Source organism: Rhamphochromis longiceps, linkage group LG5 (assembly GCF_057381845.1).
Source record: "Rhamphochromis longiceps isolate RC_006_pf linkage group LG5, R_longiceps_female_GT1.1, whole genome shotgun sequence".
Lineage (NCBI taxonomy): Eukaryota > Metazoa > Chordata > Actinopteri > Cichliformes > Cichlidae > Rhamphochromis > Rhamphochromis longiceps.
In genome coordinates, this window is record NC_140561.1 from 17570381 (window position 1) to 17593082 (window position 22702).

General features: G+C 38.7%; 1 protein-coding gene across 3 annotated transcripts in view; it reads left to right on the plus strand.

Moving 5' to 3' along the window:
• camk1b (calcium/calmodulin-dependent protein kinase Ib) overlaps nucleotides 1-22702 on the plus strand; it is a 41951-nt gene that overhangs the window by 13392 nt on the left and 5857 nt on the right. For all 3 annotated transcript variants that reach the window (XM_085406203.1, XM_085406204.1, XM_085406205.1), the window contains exons 3-5: nucleotides 12115-12246; nucleotides 21027-21101; nucleotides 22127-22265. In XM_085406203.1, coding sequence (XP_085262329.1) covers nucleotides 12115-12246; nucleotides 21027-21101; nucleotides 22127-22265 — 346 coding nt within the window. The remainder of the gene's footprint in view (nucleotides 1-12114; nucleotides 12247-21026; nucleotides 21102-22126; nucleotides 22266-22702) is intronic.

A 22702-nucleotide genomic window follows, 5' to 3' on the forward strand; every position in this document is an offset into this window, starting at 1 on the left:
AAGATTTTTGCTGATTTGTTGTACAGAATCAACAGTTAGTGCTGGGACACAATCTGTTAGTGAAAAGAGGAACCTTTTGCTCCACTTGTTACCTCATACTCATGCCTCTGGGCTATTACATGGGTTTTAACACTGATTTGCCTCTCTGTCTAAGGGCTCTCTGCTCCTGAGTGGAAGGGTTCAATAACTCAGCACTAAATGTTCATACGTCTGAGTGTGTTTATTTGGGCACTTTTACGCACAGTTTCATTTGTGAATGACGATGATTTGCATGACCAGAGATGAGGCTTTGACCACGCTGTAGCATTAAATGTTCTTACAGTAAATCATATTATTGTTTAGAGCAGGAAAGTCAAACTCATTTTACACCATGGGCCACATTCAGCCCACTTTGAGCTTAAGTGGGCTGATTCAGCCAAACTCCCCTTTCTGTCAGTGTAAAGATGTTTAACTACGCATTTAATCCCATTTATTATCAGAAAAAGAAGTGCAGCTTCAACAGTACAGCTCAGTTTTTCTACAAGGATAAAAATGCTGCCGTAGTAAATGACAAAAATCTGTCAGAACTCATAAATAAATGTATAAAACTACAGAAAAAAGTTCTGTTAGCTTACTGCCTGTAGGAAAAGCTGTTTAAAACAAGCAAACAAAAATAAAAAACGCATTGGAGTCTTTACTAGGTCAGTTATGGCCCCTGGGCATTATGTTTGACAACTCTGATTTAGAGAGACCACGGTCTCTAAAACACGTACTAACCTCTCTTATAGTATATAAATCTTATAGTAAATAAGGGACATGCCTTTGTCTGGATCTTGCACTCACCCGTTCAAAGTTTCATTGTCATTGAAATGACTGTTTCGATGACAGTCAGTTGCCATCTTCAAAGTGACTTTGGCCCAGCAAGGCAGTGATAAACAGCAACGAGGTAGAGTCAGACTGTGGTGGCCAGTTTGCAGCTGAATGGGATCAGATTACAGATGTGCATTGTGTTTGTGATTAAACTGCAAAAATCACAAATCAGTTGTGGTATGTTGCAAACCTGTTGCTACCTGCATACACAGGAATTCACATTAATTATTTAGTGCAGCCAGAACTTCAGAGATTTGAAATTAAAATTCAGAAATCCCTGCACAGTTAATGATACTGTGGCTTTGTAGTGCAGTGGCCCACTCATGTGCCTAACATGGTCCCTGTTTTAAGACTGGGAGGAGACACAAATCCCTTGGGGGGATATGCAAATATGAAGAGCCATCTAGTGTGGTGACACGTAAATAAGGAAACAGCTGAAAGAAGTTTCTTCAGATGGTGACGTAGTTGCTGTAGGGGCCAGTTTAACTGCAAAATGTCAACTTTGCACAATCAATTGAGTCGGAATCGAGCAACTTGCAGCGTAGACAAGTTGCACTCATTGGTTCTTACTGAGTCAGGTTGCTTGCACCTGATTGGCAATCTGTATTTTTAAATTAGATGGCGGTTAGTTGAATTCTTTGCCAATTTGTCAGAGAGGGATTGAAGTGAGTCCAAGATGTACTGCAGTTGTTTGGACGTTGCATCTCATTAGGTAACCTGTGCAGTCACTTTGCAAATGAAAGTGATTGCCCAGAAATTGAGTGTGTATTACATCCTCAACCACAGTTAGTTGCCACAAATATTGTGTTTACATAGTATTTCCATAATCTTGTAAAGTAATACAGTTCCTATACATAATTACTATATTTATATTGTCTGAATTTGGATGATGCTGCTGAATCCATATTGCTGCAATTTATTACTTCGTTGCTGTGTTGTGCAATATTTCCAAGTAATAAGTGAGCAATCACCCCACACATCCCTATGCCAACATATTTATAGTCTAAAGTGTAGTGTGGAGGTTCAGACACACATGGAGTTTGAAGGAAAATAAGCACAGACTCACTTTTACTACAGCATTTGCGTGTGAAGTTGAATCAAACGAATTCAAAATGATGATTAACAAAGCCGTTCAGACAAAAGAAACAGCCACCTTTATGGAGCAGATGAATCTCACAGCATGAGAGCTGCCCCACTTCATCTATTTTTCATCTCTCCGTGCTTCTTTTTTTCTGTCTGTGTCCTAACTCTCCCATCTCTTCATTTGCCACCATATTTATCCCATCGTATTCCCGTAATAGTGCTTATTATAACGTCAGTTTTTAATCTTCACATAAACCCCCAAAGTATAAATTTTTCTGTAACGTTATCACCTCATAGCTAGCTTAAAAAGAAGACTGGTTTTCTTTATTTTTTTTAAATTGAGCCTGAGCTGCAGAATAGATGATATTAAAAGGAAGAAGGTGGATGGGGCTTTGCTCCAGTACTGTAAAGCATAGCACAAGACAATACATTACTGTGTCCTTGTAATAGTGTCTCTGGCTTATTCTGTCTTTTCGCTGCTCTTTCAGTTTCAAATTCCAAAAATAGTAATCAAGTGGGACAGATTTTTGCATTCTAAATATGCATTCATTAAGACACTCTAGCAGCCATAGCACAGATCAGTGGAGTTTAACCATTCCTTGGAACAATGACAGTTTAGAACTATTTCCAACTCCAGCACAATCCTCAAAATCCATCCCTGCTTATGGCACCTTCAGCCCTTCAGCCCTGCCCTGACCTAATTCGAACAGAAGTCTGCAACTCAGCATGGCATAGCCTGCAGTTCCTGAATCCACACACACACACACACACACACACACACACACACACACACACACACACACACACACACACACACACACACACACACACACACACACACACACACACACACACACATATATATGCCCACTGTCTGGCCCACTTAGGCAACTCCATCTGCTCACAGCAATATATCCTCCTAACAGCTTTTAGTACACTCGCAGGCTTGTCATGTACATCTTCCCACAGTCCTTCTCCATTGTTATAATCCTTTATTGTCCGTATTTCTCACATTTCAAGCTGTCCACATATCAGCAAACTGGCTTGAAAAGACATTCCATGCGCTTATTATCTCCAATCCAAGAAATCCTTAGGGATGCGTGTTCTTTGCTGTCTAACTTAATTATACTCCGCTATATGATTTGATTGGGGGATTTTGTTTTCATGTATGTGCTTCAAAGCAATTCCTGCCAGTAAGTGGAGTTTAAACAGTGGAAAGTTGGGTCTATTTTTATCTTAAATGGATACTAAAGCTCTGGTAGTAACAGAGTTTAGGCCTCTAGATAGCAGTGAGCTATGTAAACATCCACCAAGAGTAACCATTTATGTCTACTTGTCCCTTTTCCGGCCAATTTATGGCAAATATTCATTCCTTTTTAAATTTTATTTTTGATCTCTTTCAACACTCAAACTACCAGCAAACTACTGTGTGTGTGTGTGTGTGTGTGTGTGTGTGTGTGTGTGTGTGTTTTTGTTTTTTTTAGCTGGGTAGAGCTTCTTGTTACTTTGTCTTTTGTCAATGCCTGTCCAATGGCGTACTGCAAAGAGGTGCGTGCTGGAAATTTAATTTGTTTACCAAAGAGAGTCAGAATCCATAAATAATCAAGCTATAAAATAAAATCAATTAGTGAAGACTTTAAAGGCCTTTAAACACAGGACACGTAAAATATTTAGTAATCAGACCACTATATTAAGCAACAAGAGTCCTTGTAGCTTAACATGCACATCGGTAGTGAATATACAATGATATGGAAATATTAACTTAATACTGTTTTACCTCAGATAAACAGCTAGGCGCAATCACCTCTCTGAAATGATTTCTCTGGCTCCTCAGTTGTGGTCCCAACTATGCCAACAGGAGCTCAAACTGCCCCATTGGCTTCCTGAAATATGTACGAAAGCATTCATGATACAGCTTCAGCTTCTGGAGCAAATCATAAAATTCTCCTTGCTGCTGTCTTTTCATGGGAATTGGATGAATCCTGAATCTCTGAAACAGCCGGACCAGCTTATCAATGCAAAATACCAACTTGATTTTTTTACAGTGCACTTTTTGAGGGTAAATCTTCCCTAAATGTATGTATATACTTAGCATTTCCATGTCAAAAAGTTTTAGAAATTTCTTGTTGCTTTTTTGCAACTTGCTCTGCATGCAATATCTTAAGTTATAGTTGAACATAATCTTTACTAGCAGGTAGATGTATATATGAGCATTCAGTATATCAGGGCAAGGTTCAAGGTGTAATGGAAGCTTTTGGGGGATTGTTGTATGGCTCTCCCAAATACCTTTTTATGGGCTCTGGAGAACGGCAAAAAATTCAAAGTTGGATTTTACTTAATCCAAAATTCTAAATAGTGTGTGTGTGTGTGTGTGTGTGTGTGTGTGCGTGTGTGTGTGTGTGTGTGTGTGTGTGTGTGTGTGTGTGAGTGTGTGTGTGTGCAAGTGTGTGTGTGTTTATCATTAGTTTTGTTTTTTCCCATGGACACAGTGAACAGCTTCTGGCTTTCCCAAAAAATACTTTAAGGACAACAAGATTTGTGAAGTCAAGCTACCTCATGAGGTGCATTTTTAGAGAGCTACCTGCTGTGGTGACCCCCCTTGTGGATAAGGTAGCCTCTAAAAGTAGCTTTTTCTTTTAAAATGGATACAAAATTGAATGGTCAGCCAGTCTAAGTTTAACATTGATTTATTATTGGAGTAAGAAATATGCTCATATTTCTTAGTGCCAGTTAAAATCCAGGCAGCAGTGTTCTGAATTAACTGGAGTTGGTAAGGTGACCTCTTACTGCACTGGCCATAGTTCAGACTTGAAACCTTCAGTTATTTTGTGATGACAGTTTAAGAGTGTTTCATTTTGTTATTTATTGAGGAAATAGCAGATAACAAAACCAAGAATTTCTATCCTCAGAAACAATGTTAGCTGCAGAGGCTACGTCATGAGATGATTGGTCCAGATAGACTGTGTATCGTCAGAGTGGCTTAATTATTCTCAGTGAAGGACAAATTTTTTCTGCTGAAAAATTTTCATGCTACAAACTGACCATTATTGATGCCAGCACTTGTGTACTTGTAGATTTAAAGCTGTTTTAATTTACAAATAGTATTCCATATAAAAAGTCAGAAAATATCTTTTGTTGGTGTCTCATGAACAGATCAGATGGCTAAAAGTAAATTGTTAGTGTTTCCAATATTTAGATTTGCAGTTACAGAAATATTTGGATAGTAACCTAGAGAGGACATAGGAATCATGGGATTGCTGTCTGCTATCACCATTCAGAGACTGACAACAGTACAGACTTCAGGAGCAATGTTTGTCTTTTGGTGAATTAATGAGTTCACTCTAGCCAGTAGCTCCCCATGTTGCTCATAGCTCTAGATGTAGCAGTTTAGTTTTCTTGGTTTGGTTATGTAATATTACTTCACTGAACTGTAGTGTGGATTGTACTGAGGTATTACACTAAAAAACATAGTTTAGCCATGGTGCTGGTCTTTGGTGCACTTTGTCAATATCAGTAGGTCATATTTTACACCATCCATCCATTCGTTTCCGCTTAACCTTTTCAGGGTCACGGGGGCCTATCCCAGCTGTCATAGGGCGAGTGGCGGGGTACACCCTGGACAGCTCGCCAGTCTGTCGCAGGGCTAACACATAGAGACAGACAACCATTCACACTCACACCTATGAGCAATTTGGATTAATCAATTAACCTATCTCCACAAGCTGGACGGTGGGAGGAAGCCGGAGTGCCCGTAGGGAACCCACGCCAACACAGGGAGAACATGCAAACTCCACGGAGAAAGACCCCAGCCTGATGGTGGAATTGAACTCAGGACCTTCTTGCTGTGCAGCAACAGTGCTAACCACCGTGCCACCGTGTTGCCTTATTTTATTTAATGGTTTTTAAATGGTTTATTTAAACCTTTTAAAAGTAAATAAATCTCTTTTTCATTTTACTTTTCACATTTGTGATACAGTATGTGTATACATCCTCACTCGGTATGCAATCACAGCAAGTCTTAGCCCCATAGGAAGGTTTAATGCTGCAGATGTGTAAACTAGGAGAACAGAATGCAAACATACTCATCGCAGCTCCACACCAATACAATGCTTTGCTAGTTTGTGTTCAATGCAGAGGGGTAATGGTGGGCTTTCAACGACAGAAAAGGTTCGGAGGATAATCTGGAAGCTTCTGAGTTTATTTGATCTTCCACTTACTGATTTTCACTTCCTTTTTTACTTGCTAGGCACACTACTGTGTTACGTGTAGTATAATATTGGAATATAGTATAGGAAAAACTTTCAGTTTGAGTTAAAATATGCCAAAAGTTAACCCATCGTATTGGATGGGTTAACCACTGCCTTTATGTGATTTGATGCCAAGGGCTCTTATACATGTGTCCATATGTGATGAGTTGGAAGTGAGAGATGTATTTTGATATTGTCATAACCTGCTGCATCAAGGCGCCAGTGACAAAGGAGGCACGGTGTATAATTTTGAGATATTAGCCATGTATAAATGGTTGTTTTGATCAGGTGATTCAAAACAATAGGCTGTAAACACAACATAGGCAACATTATTTACTCATGAGGTAGATGTGGTTAATGTAGGCTAAATTCTGGCAGTTTTTGTGTGATGTTGCTGACAGACAGACAAGTATTTTTCACTGTCTCAGATTTGTGTCTTTGCCTTGATGGAGCAAAAAAAAATGGTAATTCAAGTATTTTAAATGGGTCTCCCTTTAGGATTAGATGACCACATTTTACTGATGTGTTGTGTCTGTGTGCTGTGTTGTTATATGTAAATCGAGAGTGATTGTGGTTTGATTGTGCTGTTCTTCATGTTTGGGAGGCCCACAGAGCAAAGATGGTCTTTTTATGTTTCAGGTCCAGTTTCACAGTTGGGTATCTCTCAGCTCTTATTGGGCCAGATGGTCCTTCCCTATGTCTCTCTGACCTTTCCACAGTTACAGTTTTGTCATCTGTTTACATACCTTCTTGACCAACTTCTCAGCAGGACAGATGGCAGAAGTGCTGTGAGTTTGAGAAATAAGAAATGTCCTTTTTCCATGGCAGACAGTCAGAGAAGATTAGTATTCTCAAAACGTCACTGCCACATAAGAAATACTTCCTTGTTGATTTTCTTTTTTTAATGTTTGCTTTGCAGAGTTCATTTTAATTGGCATACAGTATGTGCTGTACATATCTGCATCATCACTGACACTTACTTTATACAATACAACAGTAACAAAATAAAAAAGGTGTTGTGTTCAAAATAGAAGAAACAGAGGGGTCTGCTGACATTTGACCATTTACGATGAATAAAATTAATAATAATAATAAAAAAACAACCCAGCATCTTATTCAAATGTTTGGGTGGGGTGTAAAACCAACAGAGACGGAGTTTATGCAAATATTTAAACTGTATGAGGCCTAAATGTGTATATGTCTTTTCTATATTTGACTGTATACTGTATGTATATATTGAAACCACTGTGTAAAATATTTACACAGTGTTTTTCTGAGAAATGCCCTACTGTTTGTATAATGGCAAGCTAGTCCTCATTAAGGGCTTAGCAGCTAATAGCTCTCCAGTCGTACCATGTCTGCATGCCTGTGTGTGCGTGAGGGTGAGGGGACTGAGTGTTTCCTGTTTCTGGACACAGTTCCCATGGTGCCGATTAGAACATCCTGTTTGGAACGGGAACAGCTCTGTAAACACGTTTGTTTACCTTATAATCCAACCGAAACCTTGGTTAGGATTAACCTTCAGCAAACTCACCCGACACAGCCATCCTTTCTATATTCTTCATGTTTTTTTAGGCTGCACAGTGCCAGTTGCAGACACATCAAATAATACTCAGATAATTTACTGTAAAACAGTTGTATAACAACAGTACTTGAGGGTTGCTGCTACATTTCTTTGGCATCCCCTGTGTGGTGACAAGCATAGAAGGCAGTTGGCTGAACTTGTGTCTGCTTCTTCTGTTTTTATTAAACAGTGGCTGTCAAGGCTGCTGCTCAGTAAAAGTGTCACTTTAAAGGACCAACGCAGTGAAGGACTGTTTCCTGATATTCAGAAAATAGGGAAGTAATTTTGGGAACTACATAAAAACAATGACCAGTCTTATTTTGTGATGGGAAGTCAAGAACGTAAAAGGTTTTTTTTTTCTTGGGGGGGGGGGGGGGGGGGGGGGGTTTATGGCAAAATGTGGTTAAATATAAATATCAAGTTATTTTAAACAATTCAAGTCAGGCAAATATACATCAGGATCATTTCACATGGCAAAATGGTTATACAGTTTTTATCTTGCGAAACAAATAAAATCCCCCCCCTTGAATATCTGTAGTCAAAGACCGTCTCTGTGAACCACTATTTGACACTTCCCAAGAGCCCTTTTGGTTTGTCAGTGGAAGCATGGAGAATGTCAGCTAAATTCTCCAGATGCTGCAGAGGAATTTGCAGCAGTGACAACCTCCTCCACAGAGCTGGATTTCTGCCAAAGCAGATGGCATTCCTGCACAAGTTTTAGTTTCTTGTTGACACACGACCACAAAGCCTCACTCACAGTTAGTCTTATCAAGATCTGGGTTCAGGGTTCTTTGGGTTTTTGTAGTTAACACCACCAGAGACCTGCATGAGGGTCACTGCATAAAGTTTGTGGAAGGACCCGTTGTAAAACATATATATCTAAGCTCAACTACTGTTCATTTGTTGTCTTTACGAATTTTGCTTGATAACTAAAAAAAGGTAATTGTAAGCCCTCTGTTTGCATATTCAATTTCTTTAAACGTAAGCAGGAAGCAAGCAGTTTCACTGTTATTTTGTAAGGAAGCCATTGCCAGTGTTATTCAGCGTGCACCAATGCCTGTCATGTCAAAATTGAAATATCACAATGTCATGCATGGCAGCGTGTATTTCAATAGTAGTAGCAAAATGGGAACCCAATTTTTGAGTTTGTTACACTGATCATGGGCTTTATTTCACTACGAAAGTAATTTCCTAAAGCAAAAGACACAAACAACTGTTATAAATACTGCAAGAAATGCAAACAGGAACACAAACGCTGAGCCAAAATAGGACTGCAGGCGACATCTATCACTGCTCAGTGCACTCGACCTTTGCCAACACAGTGTCCCTTTATGGAAAATCCTGATATAACTCATGAGCCATAAATTACATTAGGCAAAATCAGCCTTCTTTCAAGAATTTATTTATTTAAAATTAAAATTTGAATTATGAATGTAAATGTGTTTTGCAGGATTCTTTTTTTCTAGGATTACTTTACAGAGAAGAGAGAGTTGCTTGTTTTTCAGATGTCGCTGGTATGAAAACAAGTCTTCATGTTTGGCAGTAATAATGAATCTGTAAATCTCTAGACTGAATGCATGTCCTTCCTTTCTGTCTACACAAACAACTGCCTGGAACCAGAGCGATAACAACCGATTTCACTTTTGATCTGAGTTTTTATCGTGCCATTGGTTTTAAGAAAACAGGGACATGTTTGAACATGGTATTGGCAGCTAATACTGAAATGATCATAGATTTTTTTTTTTGAGAAAACAAAAAACAAACATTGTTCACTGTCAGTGTCTGTTGTAGTGTGAATTACTGCTTCACCGCAAGACATCATTGTGAGTTATTTCAAGCTATGTAAACTTTCCTGTAAAACTACACATCATTTACTAGAATTCAGATTTCCTTCAGGTGAGATATAAAAAATCAGATTTTTGTGTTTGTTGTGTAATGACTTGCCTGACACTCCTACCTGAAGAATATTGGATAAAATCATTATTTTTATTGTTCTAAACATTTTCACTCTTGTTATTACTTGCTGTTTAGCACTGTGTTGTGTTTAAATGGACTTTATAAATAAACTGACTGAGAGTGATGACCTCGTGCAATAAGACTTTTGGAAGAACCACCATTGCAAAAATGACCTATAATAGACCCATTCCTGTAATATATCTATATATATATATATTATTGCTAATATATATTTTTGTAATATATCTATATTATGGCTAAAGCAGTTTCTGGATGGATGCAAACTGCATTTCGTTGCCTGCACTTGTGACATGTGCAATAACAATAAAGTTGAATTCTATTCTATTCTAAAAATTCATAAAAATCAGTGAGAATGATCCAGTGAATTCAAGCATGAGAGTATCAAAAGCTTTGAAATTGATAAATTTGCCTGTGTTACACATTACTGTAAGAAATGTATTCACTTCAAAACGCTCAGATTCATCCAACATTAGCACTTAGTAGAAAACCAAATATATACCCGACACTACCCACTTCATCATCCCAACAGTCTATCCTATGTGTTGTAAACACAGCATAAGGTCATGGGTATGGGATGCACAGATGTTAAGCTTTAGGGCTAATTACCAGGATTATTATGTGCCATAGTGGTCTTTCCATCTGTTTTTTTTTTTCCCTAAAAAGGCTCTGTAATTTAGGTGTATGGGAAAATATGAAAAATTAAAAATCAGGAAGACCCTAGTTTTTTCATGGAAGCTCTTCCTTTTATTTATTCTGGTATGTGAAGTACAGCTTAATATATGGTAGACTGATTAGTAGGCTAAACAAATCAGTAATCAGAAGACCTTCTGCTGCAGGGAGAGTGTTATGTAATTTTTATGTTACCAATGTTTTTTCCTTTAGTCTTGCTTATTTATTTATTTTTATTTTATTAAAATCATCACAGTTTGAAACAGTAAGTTACATTACACATGAAGAAACCAAAACGTTGCATTGAAGCTACCGTGACCTTGTCTCTGTTGTATTGCGGTGTCAAAGCCTACCATTGTGGCTCAGGAGTTGTAGCTATTGAACAGCACTGGAGCTGAGTCAGAACTCTTCGGGCTGTGGTCAAAATGCTCGAGGTCCACCTCCACTCTGAAATGGGTCATGGGAAAGTGCTATTATTCTTTTGCTACTCTGACTTCAGATGCTTTACTTGTTTTGATTTTCCTGAATACAGAAACCAAGAGAATAAAAAAGAAAAAAGTGTAAAAGGCTGTCAGATTTGTCGTTGCAGTACTTCAGCTAGTCAAAGCCTGGGTTCTTTACGTAAATGATGGTAAAAGGCAAAATTCAATTCAAATTCAATTCAAAATGTATTTGTATAGCACATTTAAAAACAACGGAGTTGACCAAAGTGCTTCACAATCGATTAAAACAAGAGAAAACAATAGAGAAACAAATATAGACAGGGGTGCACATAAGTGGTCCGCAGGTGCGCATTCGCTGTCAAAATAAAAGACGCGCACCAGATAAGAAGTTGCAACGCGCGTTTGCGTACGTAAGATTTTCTTTGTTTAGAACTCTTAAAGATGCGAAGAAGCAAGCTCCTTTAAGCAATTAGTTTGGTGCTCCTCCACCACCAAAGAAATGTCCGAAGGAGTCCAAACCGCAAAAGAAGCACGTAGTCTCGGAACAGTGGTTGCAGGAGGTGAGCTGGCTTCAAACAAATGATGAACGCACAGAGATGTGGTGCAGAATATACCGTGAAAAAAACGTGCGTTGCAACTTCTTATCTGGTGCGCGTCTTTTATTTTGACAGCGAATGCGCACCTGCGGACCACTTATGTGCACCCCTGAATATAGATAAATTAGAAACAAATACAGATAAATAAGAAGACAGTGAATTTTATAACATAACAGTAAGTTTTATGAAGCCTGCAATACATCCAAAATGGGGAAAAATTCTGAGGCTATTTTTCCCCCATTTATTGTTCATATGGACTTTCATATACACCATTATTCAATCTGTGACAATGTAAACTGTAGCATACAACTGATATACAGCATTACATGAGTCAGACTTAAAATCCTTTGGCCAGTATCAACATTTGTCACTGAGATAAACCTCGATATTTAATACTGGTGCTTCCAACTCATCCCACCAGGTTGTAGTCTTTCCAAAACTTGACTCAGCACGCCAAAGACTTCGGGAGGCGGCTGATATTAAAAATAAACACAATCTGGCATCAGCAGGCTAAAATTTATATTAGCTTTTAGATGCTGGTAGCCAAGAATTACAAAAGTTAGACCAGTTTAACATCAGAGCTGGAATTTCTTATTTTCTGTAGAGTGTCAGCGACGCATGTGAAAAGCTGAAGCCCCTGGGATGAATAAACTCAGGTCTAACAGACTTGTGTGTTTGTGTTTCAGCGGGGCTTTCTCTGAGGTGGTCTTGGCTGAGGAGAAGAGGACTCAGAAATTGGTGGCCGTCAAGTGTATCCCCAAGAAGGCCTTAGAGGGCAAGGAAAACAGCATTGAGAATGAGATAGCAGTACTGCACAAGTAAGTGGACTTCTGTGTTTTGGTGAGTTGGCATTAATAGGCCCTATATGTCTTCATTTAAAGAAGACATATTTTGAATGGATTTGCTTAAAAACACGAGAGAGATCAGAAATTATTTATACATAGAAGATTAAATTGTTATTGTAAAAATCTGTATTTTGAAGCACTGCACATTACGTTAGGAAGATCTCCTGACTGTGTTTGTGACGATGAGAGCAAATAACAAAAGATGTGGGTAAGAAGGTAGGCTGTGGCATTTAAATGTGCCAAAGTTTGGCAAAAAAACAAAACAAAATTAAAAAGAAATCACCCACTCCATTACACCACCACACACCTGAACCGCTGATCCAAGGTGGGAAGGATCCGTGTGAGCCTGTGTGAATTATAGCATCAGTTTCCTCTTCTTAGCTGACACGATTAGCTTCTGTAGCCTGTTATAGAGTCGTTTTACCCCTAATTACTCTAAAAATAGTTTTTATTTCTACTGATTTGGAGTTTCTCAGGTAGAAACAAGGATTGGGGTTCATATGAGGTGTTCAAGTTAATTATTGTATATGATGCAACTATTAATGTAATTGACATTATCTTTTGAGATCATGCTATGTTTCATGCCATCACACAAAATGAAGATTGACAATGATTTAAACCAATGATTTTCAGCTTCTCCTGGCAGCAAACACATATTGAGTCATTTGCCCAAGTGGTTTTCTTTCTACCTGAGAAACAGGCATAATGTTGAATATATTAAAGCAAGCGGCAGTTTCACTCTTTGCTGTTATGAAGTTTTTCAAATGTACCTTTCTTTAGATGCAGGGAATTACAGGCCACAGTGAAAATGGCTGATCTACTTTGGGTCCCTAGTTATTTTTAGCGCTCTTGTTGCCTGGGTTACAGGAGACGAGGTGACGTGAGGACGGAGCAATGAGCATGTTGGGGTTTAGTTAACAGTCCAAATTTGACAAATGAGGTAAACTGAAGTAAACTTGGATTGCAGATCAGGCCTTGCTCTTTGTGAAGTTTGCATAGACTCGAAAAGTGGTTTCATGAATCATTGTAACACCTCATCCAAGTACACAAAGTTGGGAACGGGGTCTGAGTGGGGGAGTATTTAAACTGTTTATAAAATATACGTTTCATGAAGCTGTACTAATATGTAGCATCTGGACAGAAGCATGCCGTTGTAATACTTGCAGAAGTTTGGCACACTTGCTAAAATGAGCAAGACCTTTACTAAAAACACTTCTGGATGGCAGCATCCAGAAAATGAATATCTGAATCAGGAAATTCACTCCCAACTCCACCTTTTTTTTCCTTTTCCCCCAAAATTCATGCATTTTTTTTGTTTTTTTGATATACGTGATCATGTAACGCTTTCATTACAGGGGCTTCATAAAATGTTTCTTAAGAAAAGAGGCATATTTGCTGTCCAGTTTTTTAATTCTTAAATCACCCAACTCCACAGTTTTTGTCCAGTCACCCTACTAAAACTAAAGTGAAAAATAAAAATTGGGCCCCGAATACACAATTTCATATTACTTAGGATTAGTGGGCCCTTTACAGATGTTACCTGTGACATTTGCACTAGGGTGGGATGCTCCATACTAAAACTTCAATGCTGTGTTGAGCTTATGAAGCGCAGATCTTCTGAAACACAGTGCAGTTCAAAACACGCACATAATGTGATCACAGCTAATTCAAGTTTTGGTGCGTTCGCCCTCAGTTGATTGTTAGTATCAACTGAGGGCGATACCACACCAGGTGTCACCACAAACTTCCAGAAAGTTTGAAAGTCAGCAGCAGCTGGACCGAGACCAGGAGCAGGAGTGGCAGCAGTAACCACAGCTCAGGACTCAGCAGAGATTGTAGGAAATTTTTGACAGCTGGGTTAGTGAAACTCATAGCACCCATAGTGCAACTGCTGATGCCACTGTAGAGGTCACTGATGATGGCATGAATAAGGTGTTGTTTATCCACACCTTTAGAGCTTGGCAAAAAATACCCGTGTATACCCACAGTAAGTGTGAAAAGATTTTTGCCACGTCTAGGGAGGTAAGTTATAGGGCTGAACGATTATGGAAAATAATCTAATTGCGATTTTTTTGCCCCAATATTGCGATTGCGATGCGATATGCGATTATTTTTTAAGGTCTTTGTCTTCTGTATTATTAAACAAAGACAAGCAATACATCATATAGTATGGCCAATACTATATTACATTAATTTTAAACTGTTCTTTCCTGGAAGACAGACCTCTGTTATGATGACATGAGGTGATGCATGAATTGATGACTGACATTTTTATTTAACTTCTTCAATCACAACAGTATATTTGAACATACACAATAGTTTATTTTTAGCTTACAAACATCTGAGCATAAAGTGCTGACAAGGAACCCTGGTGTAAACATTAAAATGAAAGTCAGTACAATGTGCAGATTGCAGAAATATACATAAAAAAAATCAGTGGCTTTACCACACTCAGTTTTTCGACATCTGTGAACTACTAGACAGTCATTCAATTAAAAAATAATATTAAATAAATAAAACTAATAAATAAAAAATACACACATCTTACTGATCTCTGCAGTCAGTAACATTACACATAAAGTGCAAACATAATAGCAATTGTATAAACACACACACAAACACGCCTTTAAAGTTTAAAGGCGTGAAATTGGACGGTCTAGCCTTCTGATTAGCTAATCAGAAGGCTAGTTCTGATTAGCGTCACCGCTGTCTCGGTGGAGTTTAATAAACTCGGCCGTCTGCTTCTTGCTATCTAAAATATAACCAGACACTGGTGTAAATTCTCGACTGTCTCATACTTCTGTTTAATAAGTTTTCTGTTTGACGTTTAGTCAGCTGTGTGAAAACCAAGGAGGAACCCACCCGGGGGATTAATAAAGTTTTATTTTATCTAATCTAATAACTTTAATCTCAGCCAAACCGATTTACTCACGAACAAACAAAACACTGAAAAAAGCCCAACAATAACATTTTTAGGTTGTCTAAGTGACTTATATATTACGTTTAACCCGAGCAGCGAAACTCCGCGGTGATCTGAAAATGATGTGCCGGGAGTTGTGCCGTTCTCGGCCGCATCAGTAATCCTCGAGCTCTCGGCTAGCTGTCGAGCTGGTGGGTAGCAGACGCCTCTGAAAACGTCGAAGCACTTTTGCAAATATGGGATATCTTGATAAACCGAGCAGATATTTGATGTTTACACAACTACTTTCTCGCCTGAAAATATGTTAAAAGTTTATTTTGTGACCCAGAAAGATTAGTATGAGTAATTTTAAAACTTAGTAGCGGCCGCCATTGCTGGAAACTGGAGTTTGGCTGGGCCGCGCTATGAATTCTGGGATATGGTAGTAATTTGGACAGCCTTATAATCGCAGTATAATCGCAGCCTTTGCGGTTAGAAAATTGCACTTGATCATGTCGCGATATTATCGCAAATGCGATATATCGTTCAGCCCTAGTAAGTTACAAAAAAAGAAGCCAACTCATCCGCAAAACAGCTGAAAAACTAATATTTGTGAATAAACATATTTACATAGACGTTAATTTTTCATTGGTATAATTAGCTACATTCGTTCCACTGTAAATGAAACATCTTCTATAAAGATCACTGTGGCCTACACTCTACACCAGGGGTGGCGGAACCCCAGGCCTCAAGGGCCGGTGTCCTGCAGGATTTAAATGTGTCCATGATCCAACACAGCTGATTCTAATAGCTAAATTATCTCCTCAACATGTCTTGAAGTTCTCCGGAGGCCTGATGATGAACTAATCATTTGATTCTGGTGTGTTGACCCAGGGTGATATCTAAAACCTGCTGGACACAGGCCCTTGAGGCCTGGAGTTCCCCACCTCTACATCTACATCTACACCCTACCTACAAAGTAGGTGACATTGAAATTGTTGTCACAATAAACAAACATTTTATAAATTGGTTTGTTTACATTTCACTGAATTTCAAAACAGCGGAAACAACCACATTTATGTAAACTTAAAAGGGAGGAAATAGTATTTGCTTACAGTCACAGCTTTGTCGTTTAAGGTTCTTACAGGTTTTTCTCCTTTTGTTGTATGGGCATTTCTTCAAAACATGTTCATAATTATTGATAGAGTGGTAGAAGTGTGCAACACTTTTCTCTATGGTCATTTAGAGAAGAAGAGCATTGTCAACCTGTGACAATATCAAAACTGGCCAGTAGGTGTCACTGTAGGGATGAGTGTCTCGAAACAGTTGACACAATTGCTTTGAATGTTTGCACAAAGCCTCACTTTACCCATCATTAATGTGCACTTTGCGCTTTAGCTTGGAGAAGTCAGAGTATCCGTGACTTTGATTGCAAAGACTAGGCTGTAGTCAGGCCCACAATATGTGGCAGTGTTTCTTGATCCTGTTTATGAAAAAATGAGGTTTATTTAAAGTTTATGTGTTTCCAAAGTTTGTGTGTGCAACTGTGAACCTTTTTCAGGTTCACTTTTTTTTTCTAGGTTTTCCGTTTTATGTATAATAATGTTATTCATTAAGTTTAATCATAATGAGTTATTTTTTTGGCTTTGAACCACTTTTGCTATCTTTTGTTGCTCCTTCCTAATTTTTTTTTAAGTGTTGGTGGCAAAACATTAAATGAGCTTTTTTAAAAAAACAAAACAAAACAGTTTGATATATTTCTGTATTATTTTCAACTAAATATAGGTTTTAAATTATTTTTAAATTATTGCATTCTGTTTTTCTTTTTCAAAGTGTACTTATTTTTTTTTAGAAACAGTGTTGTAGGTCATAAAATCACCAAAATAAAATTACCACTGTTTAACTAAAACAGGCAAACAAGAATACAAAACTGATTATATACATAACCAGTGAAAAACAAGTCTCACCATTGTGTTACACCCATAAGAGACTCTTTCTCTCCACATTTTACTCTCTGCCTTAATAAATACTTTAAAAGCACAGTGGAACAACACTGAAACAGAGTAAACCTGCTGTTTGTTTATGACCGAGGGACACAGCTGTCGCATTAAATTGCTTTTTAAATAGTCAGCTGCCACGTTATGTGGCCACTCGGTCTCTGCCTTCACTCCCTGTGAGGCCAGACCCAAACCCGTCATCCTCTATGGCTTTTGTTATTTCTCCCACTGTAAATTTATTGGTGTGTATTTAATGCTTGACACGTGTTACTATGAACTGTATAAAAGAGGTCAGTGTATTGAATATATGATCACCAAGCTAGTGTAGAAATATGTCTTTCCTGTTTCGCTTTTCTATTTTGTCTTGCTAATAAATGTTACACGGGCTGTTCGTCTTTCCCCCGTTCTATCTAGACCAAACATTTACTGAAGCACAGACATTTGCAAATACAGTGACTAATTGTACTCTTCGAGTCACTTGTAGCTGTGCCAGTCGGAGGAATTTCTGTGAAGTCGCCCTCTTACTTTGTTTCAAATCTGGAAAGGGTTGCAGCAAAGCCTGAATATCATACCTTAAGCATGTCTTTGGCTCCATCTCATTTAACACTGGACTGGACAGATAAGAAGACTACACATGTTTGTGTCAGACCACAAGCTTGTATCTGACACCTTTACTACAAAGTGAATTCACGAGATGAGGCAGGCAGTGGGTGATGTGACTGCATATTCTGCTCAGTGTCACACAGGGAACCTTGTTGCCAGTAGAGTAGCTGCTTCTAACACAGAAAAGTTGTGGAAGATTTTCAAGTGATTATACAGTTCTTAAAATGAGAAGTTATTTAAAATGTTTTATTTGCGTGCACATGAACTGAAGTAACTGCATTCAAATTAAAACACGATGGGTAACAGATTAACAGTTCTGTTTTGGTGGCTTGTTTCTTTTCATTTGACTAATTGAATCTCTTCTGATCTGAAAAAAACATATTTACATTTTCTCTGGAAACACTTTAAAATTTTATAAGAGTTTTATAAGAACCATTCTTTCGTTTGTGGTTGGCCCACTCAGTGCTCTGGAAGAATACAATAAAATACAAAAGGTGTGAACAGAAAAAATAAATTTTTAACTTTAAAGTCTAAGACAGCAAAATCCAAAGGGTGGGTTAAATAAATCAATAAAAAATCAGCAGCATTTAAAAATCACTAGAATTTCCTGTTTTCTTACTTTCACTCAAGTGTCAGTTTTGCTTCGTGCTCACTGCAAAGTTGGCAGCTCTGTTCTCTAATTTGCTGACTTTCTGTGATCCAAGCTGACAGGGGTCAGCAGAGGACCGAACCTTAAATAGACACTTCAGCTTTCTGACAGTCACAATGACCCGTGTCCACCCGTAGGTTCATTGTCCACACAAGCACAGAATGTGTACTACATGTTGCAGACCATATGTAATCGTGTGTGTGAAACTGTATGTGAGTCTCCACATGTCCGTTTCTCGCTCCACACAGAGCTAAGCTGCTGAATGAAGGTGGATAAGACTCATTGCTGTAATCCAGCGTGAGCACAGGATGACGCATACATAGTTACCTTGGGTACATCTCAGACACATGGTTTTATGTTGTCTTTGTCTTCCTGCCTTCAACTCGGTAACCTTCAACCACACACCTTAGACCAGGCACTGAGGTAACAAACACTCAGAGTGCATGATGAAGGAAAAGGAAAAATCAAAAAGAATCAAAGCTGAAGTAAAAGGTAGCACTATGGGGCAATATTTTTATGAGTTGGTTCCTGTTCCAGGACAAACACCTCTTCTTGAGATACAGTACTGTGAAAAAAGATTGAGTTACCCATATTTCTTTATATTTTGCTCCTAAAATGGAACTAGGTGCAGTGATTTATTGAAACATGTGCAAACATCAGTGGAAACACAGCAAGACCAAAGATCAACGCTGAGTTTGTACAGACTTATGAGCTTGAAAGTCAATATTTGGCATGAGCACCTTTATTCTTTAACACAGTCTAATCTCTTTTAGGCAGCTTCCTTGTCATTTTTAAGCAAAGTTCAGGAATAGTTCTGCAAGCTTCTTGAAGGACATTCAAAGCTCTTCTTTGGATGTTGGCTGTCACGTTTTGTTGGCGATTGTGGCTCAACAGTTGACAGTTCGCCTTGTAATCGGAAGGTTGCCGGTTCGAGCCCCGGCTCCGACAGTCTCGGTCGTTGTGTCCTTGGGCGAGACACTTCACCCGTTGCCTCCTGGTGGTGGTCAGAGGGCCCGGTGGCGCCTGTGTCCGGCAGCCTCGCCTCTGTCAGTGCGCCCCAGGGCAGCTGTGGCTACAATGTAGCTTGCCATCACCAGTGTGTGAATGGGTGGATGACTGAATGTAGTGTAAAGCGCTTTGGAGTACTTGGGGACTAAGTAAAGCGCTATACAAGTACAGGCCATTTACCATTCACCCAAGATGATCCCACACTGCTTCAATAATGTTGAGGTCTGGGCTCTGTGGAAACCAATCCACGACTGATAGTGATCCACTGTGTGTTTTTCTTTCCAGGTATGCTTTTACTGCATTGTCAGTGTGTTTGGGACCATTGTAAAGTTGAACAATGAAGTCGTTACCAGTCAGATGGTCTCCATGGTCTGTGGAAACCATGGAGACTGTAACCAAACTTTCTGCCAGTTTTTCAAAAGTGATTTACTTCTTTCCAACATACAGTATTGAGTGTGTTCATTTGGTCAAAAGTGAATCAACAGTTAAAGTAAATAAAAAAATAAGAATTATAGCTATAGAACATATTGCATGTTCAATCAAAATCTCCAAACCATGAGAGAACCTCCACTGTATTTTGAACATGGCTTTTGATGCTCTCTCTTGTGCCTCTTTTCTGACGTCCATAAATACTGACAACAGTTTCAAGAAAATGTTTCACATTTGGATTCTTCACACTATCAGACTTTTGCATTTTCATTTCAGTTCTTGTGTAATCTAGCGTATGTCAGCCTTTCCTACTTGATTCTCTTCCCCCAAAAAATGTCTTCTTAACAGCCACCCTTCCACTGAGACCATTTCTGATGAGGCTTCAGTGAACCGTAGATGGAAAAACCAGCTAAATCTCTCAGGTCATGGGCCAGGTCTTTGTTTTTTCCTTTTTTCTTGAGGACATGACTGTCAGACACTATTGATCTATTTTAGATTGTTGGTGTCTTTTTTTGTTTTTCTTTTTATGCCTGCCATTTCTTCTTTTGTCCTTCACTTCTTACATTTTTCTTGATATTTTTTTAAGGCCACGCTGCCTATCAAATGTGTTATGTATGTATTTTTTTTATTTTTTTAGATTAGGTTGTCTCTAAGTAATTTTAGAACCTCGTAGGGACATACAGCACACATTTTTTAAAAAATGTTATCACTTAAACCTCAGGATAGAAAGAGCATGCATTTTCCTTTGTACATGACTGTAGATGGATGTGTTAGTAAATCACTTTTAAAAAACTGGCAGAAAGTTTGGTTACAGTTATTTATTGACAGTAGCATTTGTATGAGACACATATTGCAGGTGTGCTAACATTACACGTTGGTTAGACAGAGGTACAAGAGTAATCTTAATCTGATGAGTCCATCTCGCATCTGTATCTGCAGACATGGGGCAGCAGAACAGTGGAAGCTCTGTTTAAACTGCTAAAATGCAATTAGTGTCCCACAAAAAACATGACAGAAAATTATTATTTTGCTCTCTGCAAACAGCTCTTATCGATAAAGACTGGATAAAGATCATATGTAAAACCAGTTTTTTGCAAGTACTGCTTGAAGAACAGAATTAACAACTGAACTTCTCGCCTGCTTTTTCCTTTTTTCCCTCTCTTCACAGGATCAAACACACCAACATTGTGTCTCTGGAAGACATATTTGAGAGTAAATCACACCTCTACCTTGTCATGCAACTGTGAGTATTCACATATGTGTGGGACTTTGTGAATTGTCTTTGCGTGCCTACTTGTGTTCTCTCCCACACACGGCTTGTCACATGCCATGAATTGCACCCTGCAACACATTCACACAGGCATGCTTGCACGCACGCACGCACGCACGCACGCACACACACACACACACACACACACACACACACACGAAAACTCTGTACTTTGCCTACTCATGAGCAACAGTGGGGAGTTTGCCCTCATACTAGTTGCCAGTCAGTGTCCCACCCACCTCAACTAGTGAAATGTCAGAGTGAGAGAGGAAAAACAAAGGCAAGATGAGGATTAGAAAAATTATTATTAATTTATTAATGACTGTAAAATTAGGGAAATGAAAAACAGCAGCAAAGAGGGAAGATGTGACCTTGAAATCCAGATGTTTTACCTCATTCGTGGTTGTTCACTCTTTCATGTTGTGCTGCATCACTATCCTGTTCAGTTTTATTTTACCTCTGCCAACTGGTGTCAAACAGAGGCTGCACATATATGTGAAAATGTACGCAGGAATAGGAATGTATCATGGAGGGAACTGAATATGTGGTTAAAGTGACACGGGGACACTGGCCGAATGAGTTCAGCAACCCAGCTTTCCATGCACTGCTTGTCTAAACATCCATATCATCTTCTCTTTCCTTTCTTTAGCTCGTTGTAAGATGTTAAATTTCCTGTGCAGGTATTCATAATGTACTCGAAATTCCTATGATAGAGTCACGTTGCCATCTAGTGGCAAAATATGAAGCAGACATTGTAAGATTGACTGACTGTTTATAATTTTAGACTGAAAGCATTTTTCCCATGTGGTTTGTAAGAAAGTAACTTTATCTGAAGTAGTGGTTTATAACTAACTATAAAAGATTTTTATTTGCTGGAGTTAGCAGGGATTATCTTTTTATATCTCGCTTTTACACTTTTAAATTTCCATGCTTCCCTTCTATTTTTAGTCCCCCTCTCACTGTTCTTTTCTTCTTTCTTATCCACATTGAAAATACAGAGTGTCTGGTGGGGAACTCTTTGATCGTATCATAGAGAAGGGCTTCTACACAGAGAAAGATGCCAGTAAGCTCATTCAGCAGATCCTGGATGCTGTCAAATACCTCCACGACATGGGCATTGTGCACCGTGACCTCAAGGTGAACCAGGGATCAGAACTATGTTTGAAAAGATTGACTTTGTGTGGCAAATGGTAGTGAATTTGAGTTTATTCTTGTAGGTTGTTGTCTCTCTTTTTTTGTTTTTTCACTACAATATAATGAGATATGGTTTCATTTTCATCAATGTTTTTGTGCTATGGGGCTTTATCTTCTGTGTTTTGATACCTAATGGTGCTGTGTATTTTAAACCGAACCTTTGAGGATCTTTAGCACGCGCGCACGCACGCACGCACGCACGCACGCACGCACGCACGCACGCACACACACACACACACACACTCCTTTAAAGGAATTGGCAAAAACGTTCTTCCCCCCAGACTAAATACATGTCTGTTATCCCCCCTTACTGTATGGCTTTGCTGATCATTAACAAAAGTAGAATTAGTTATTAATTGTGTGTCCAGTGATGTTGGATT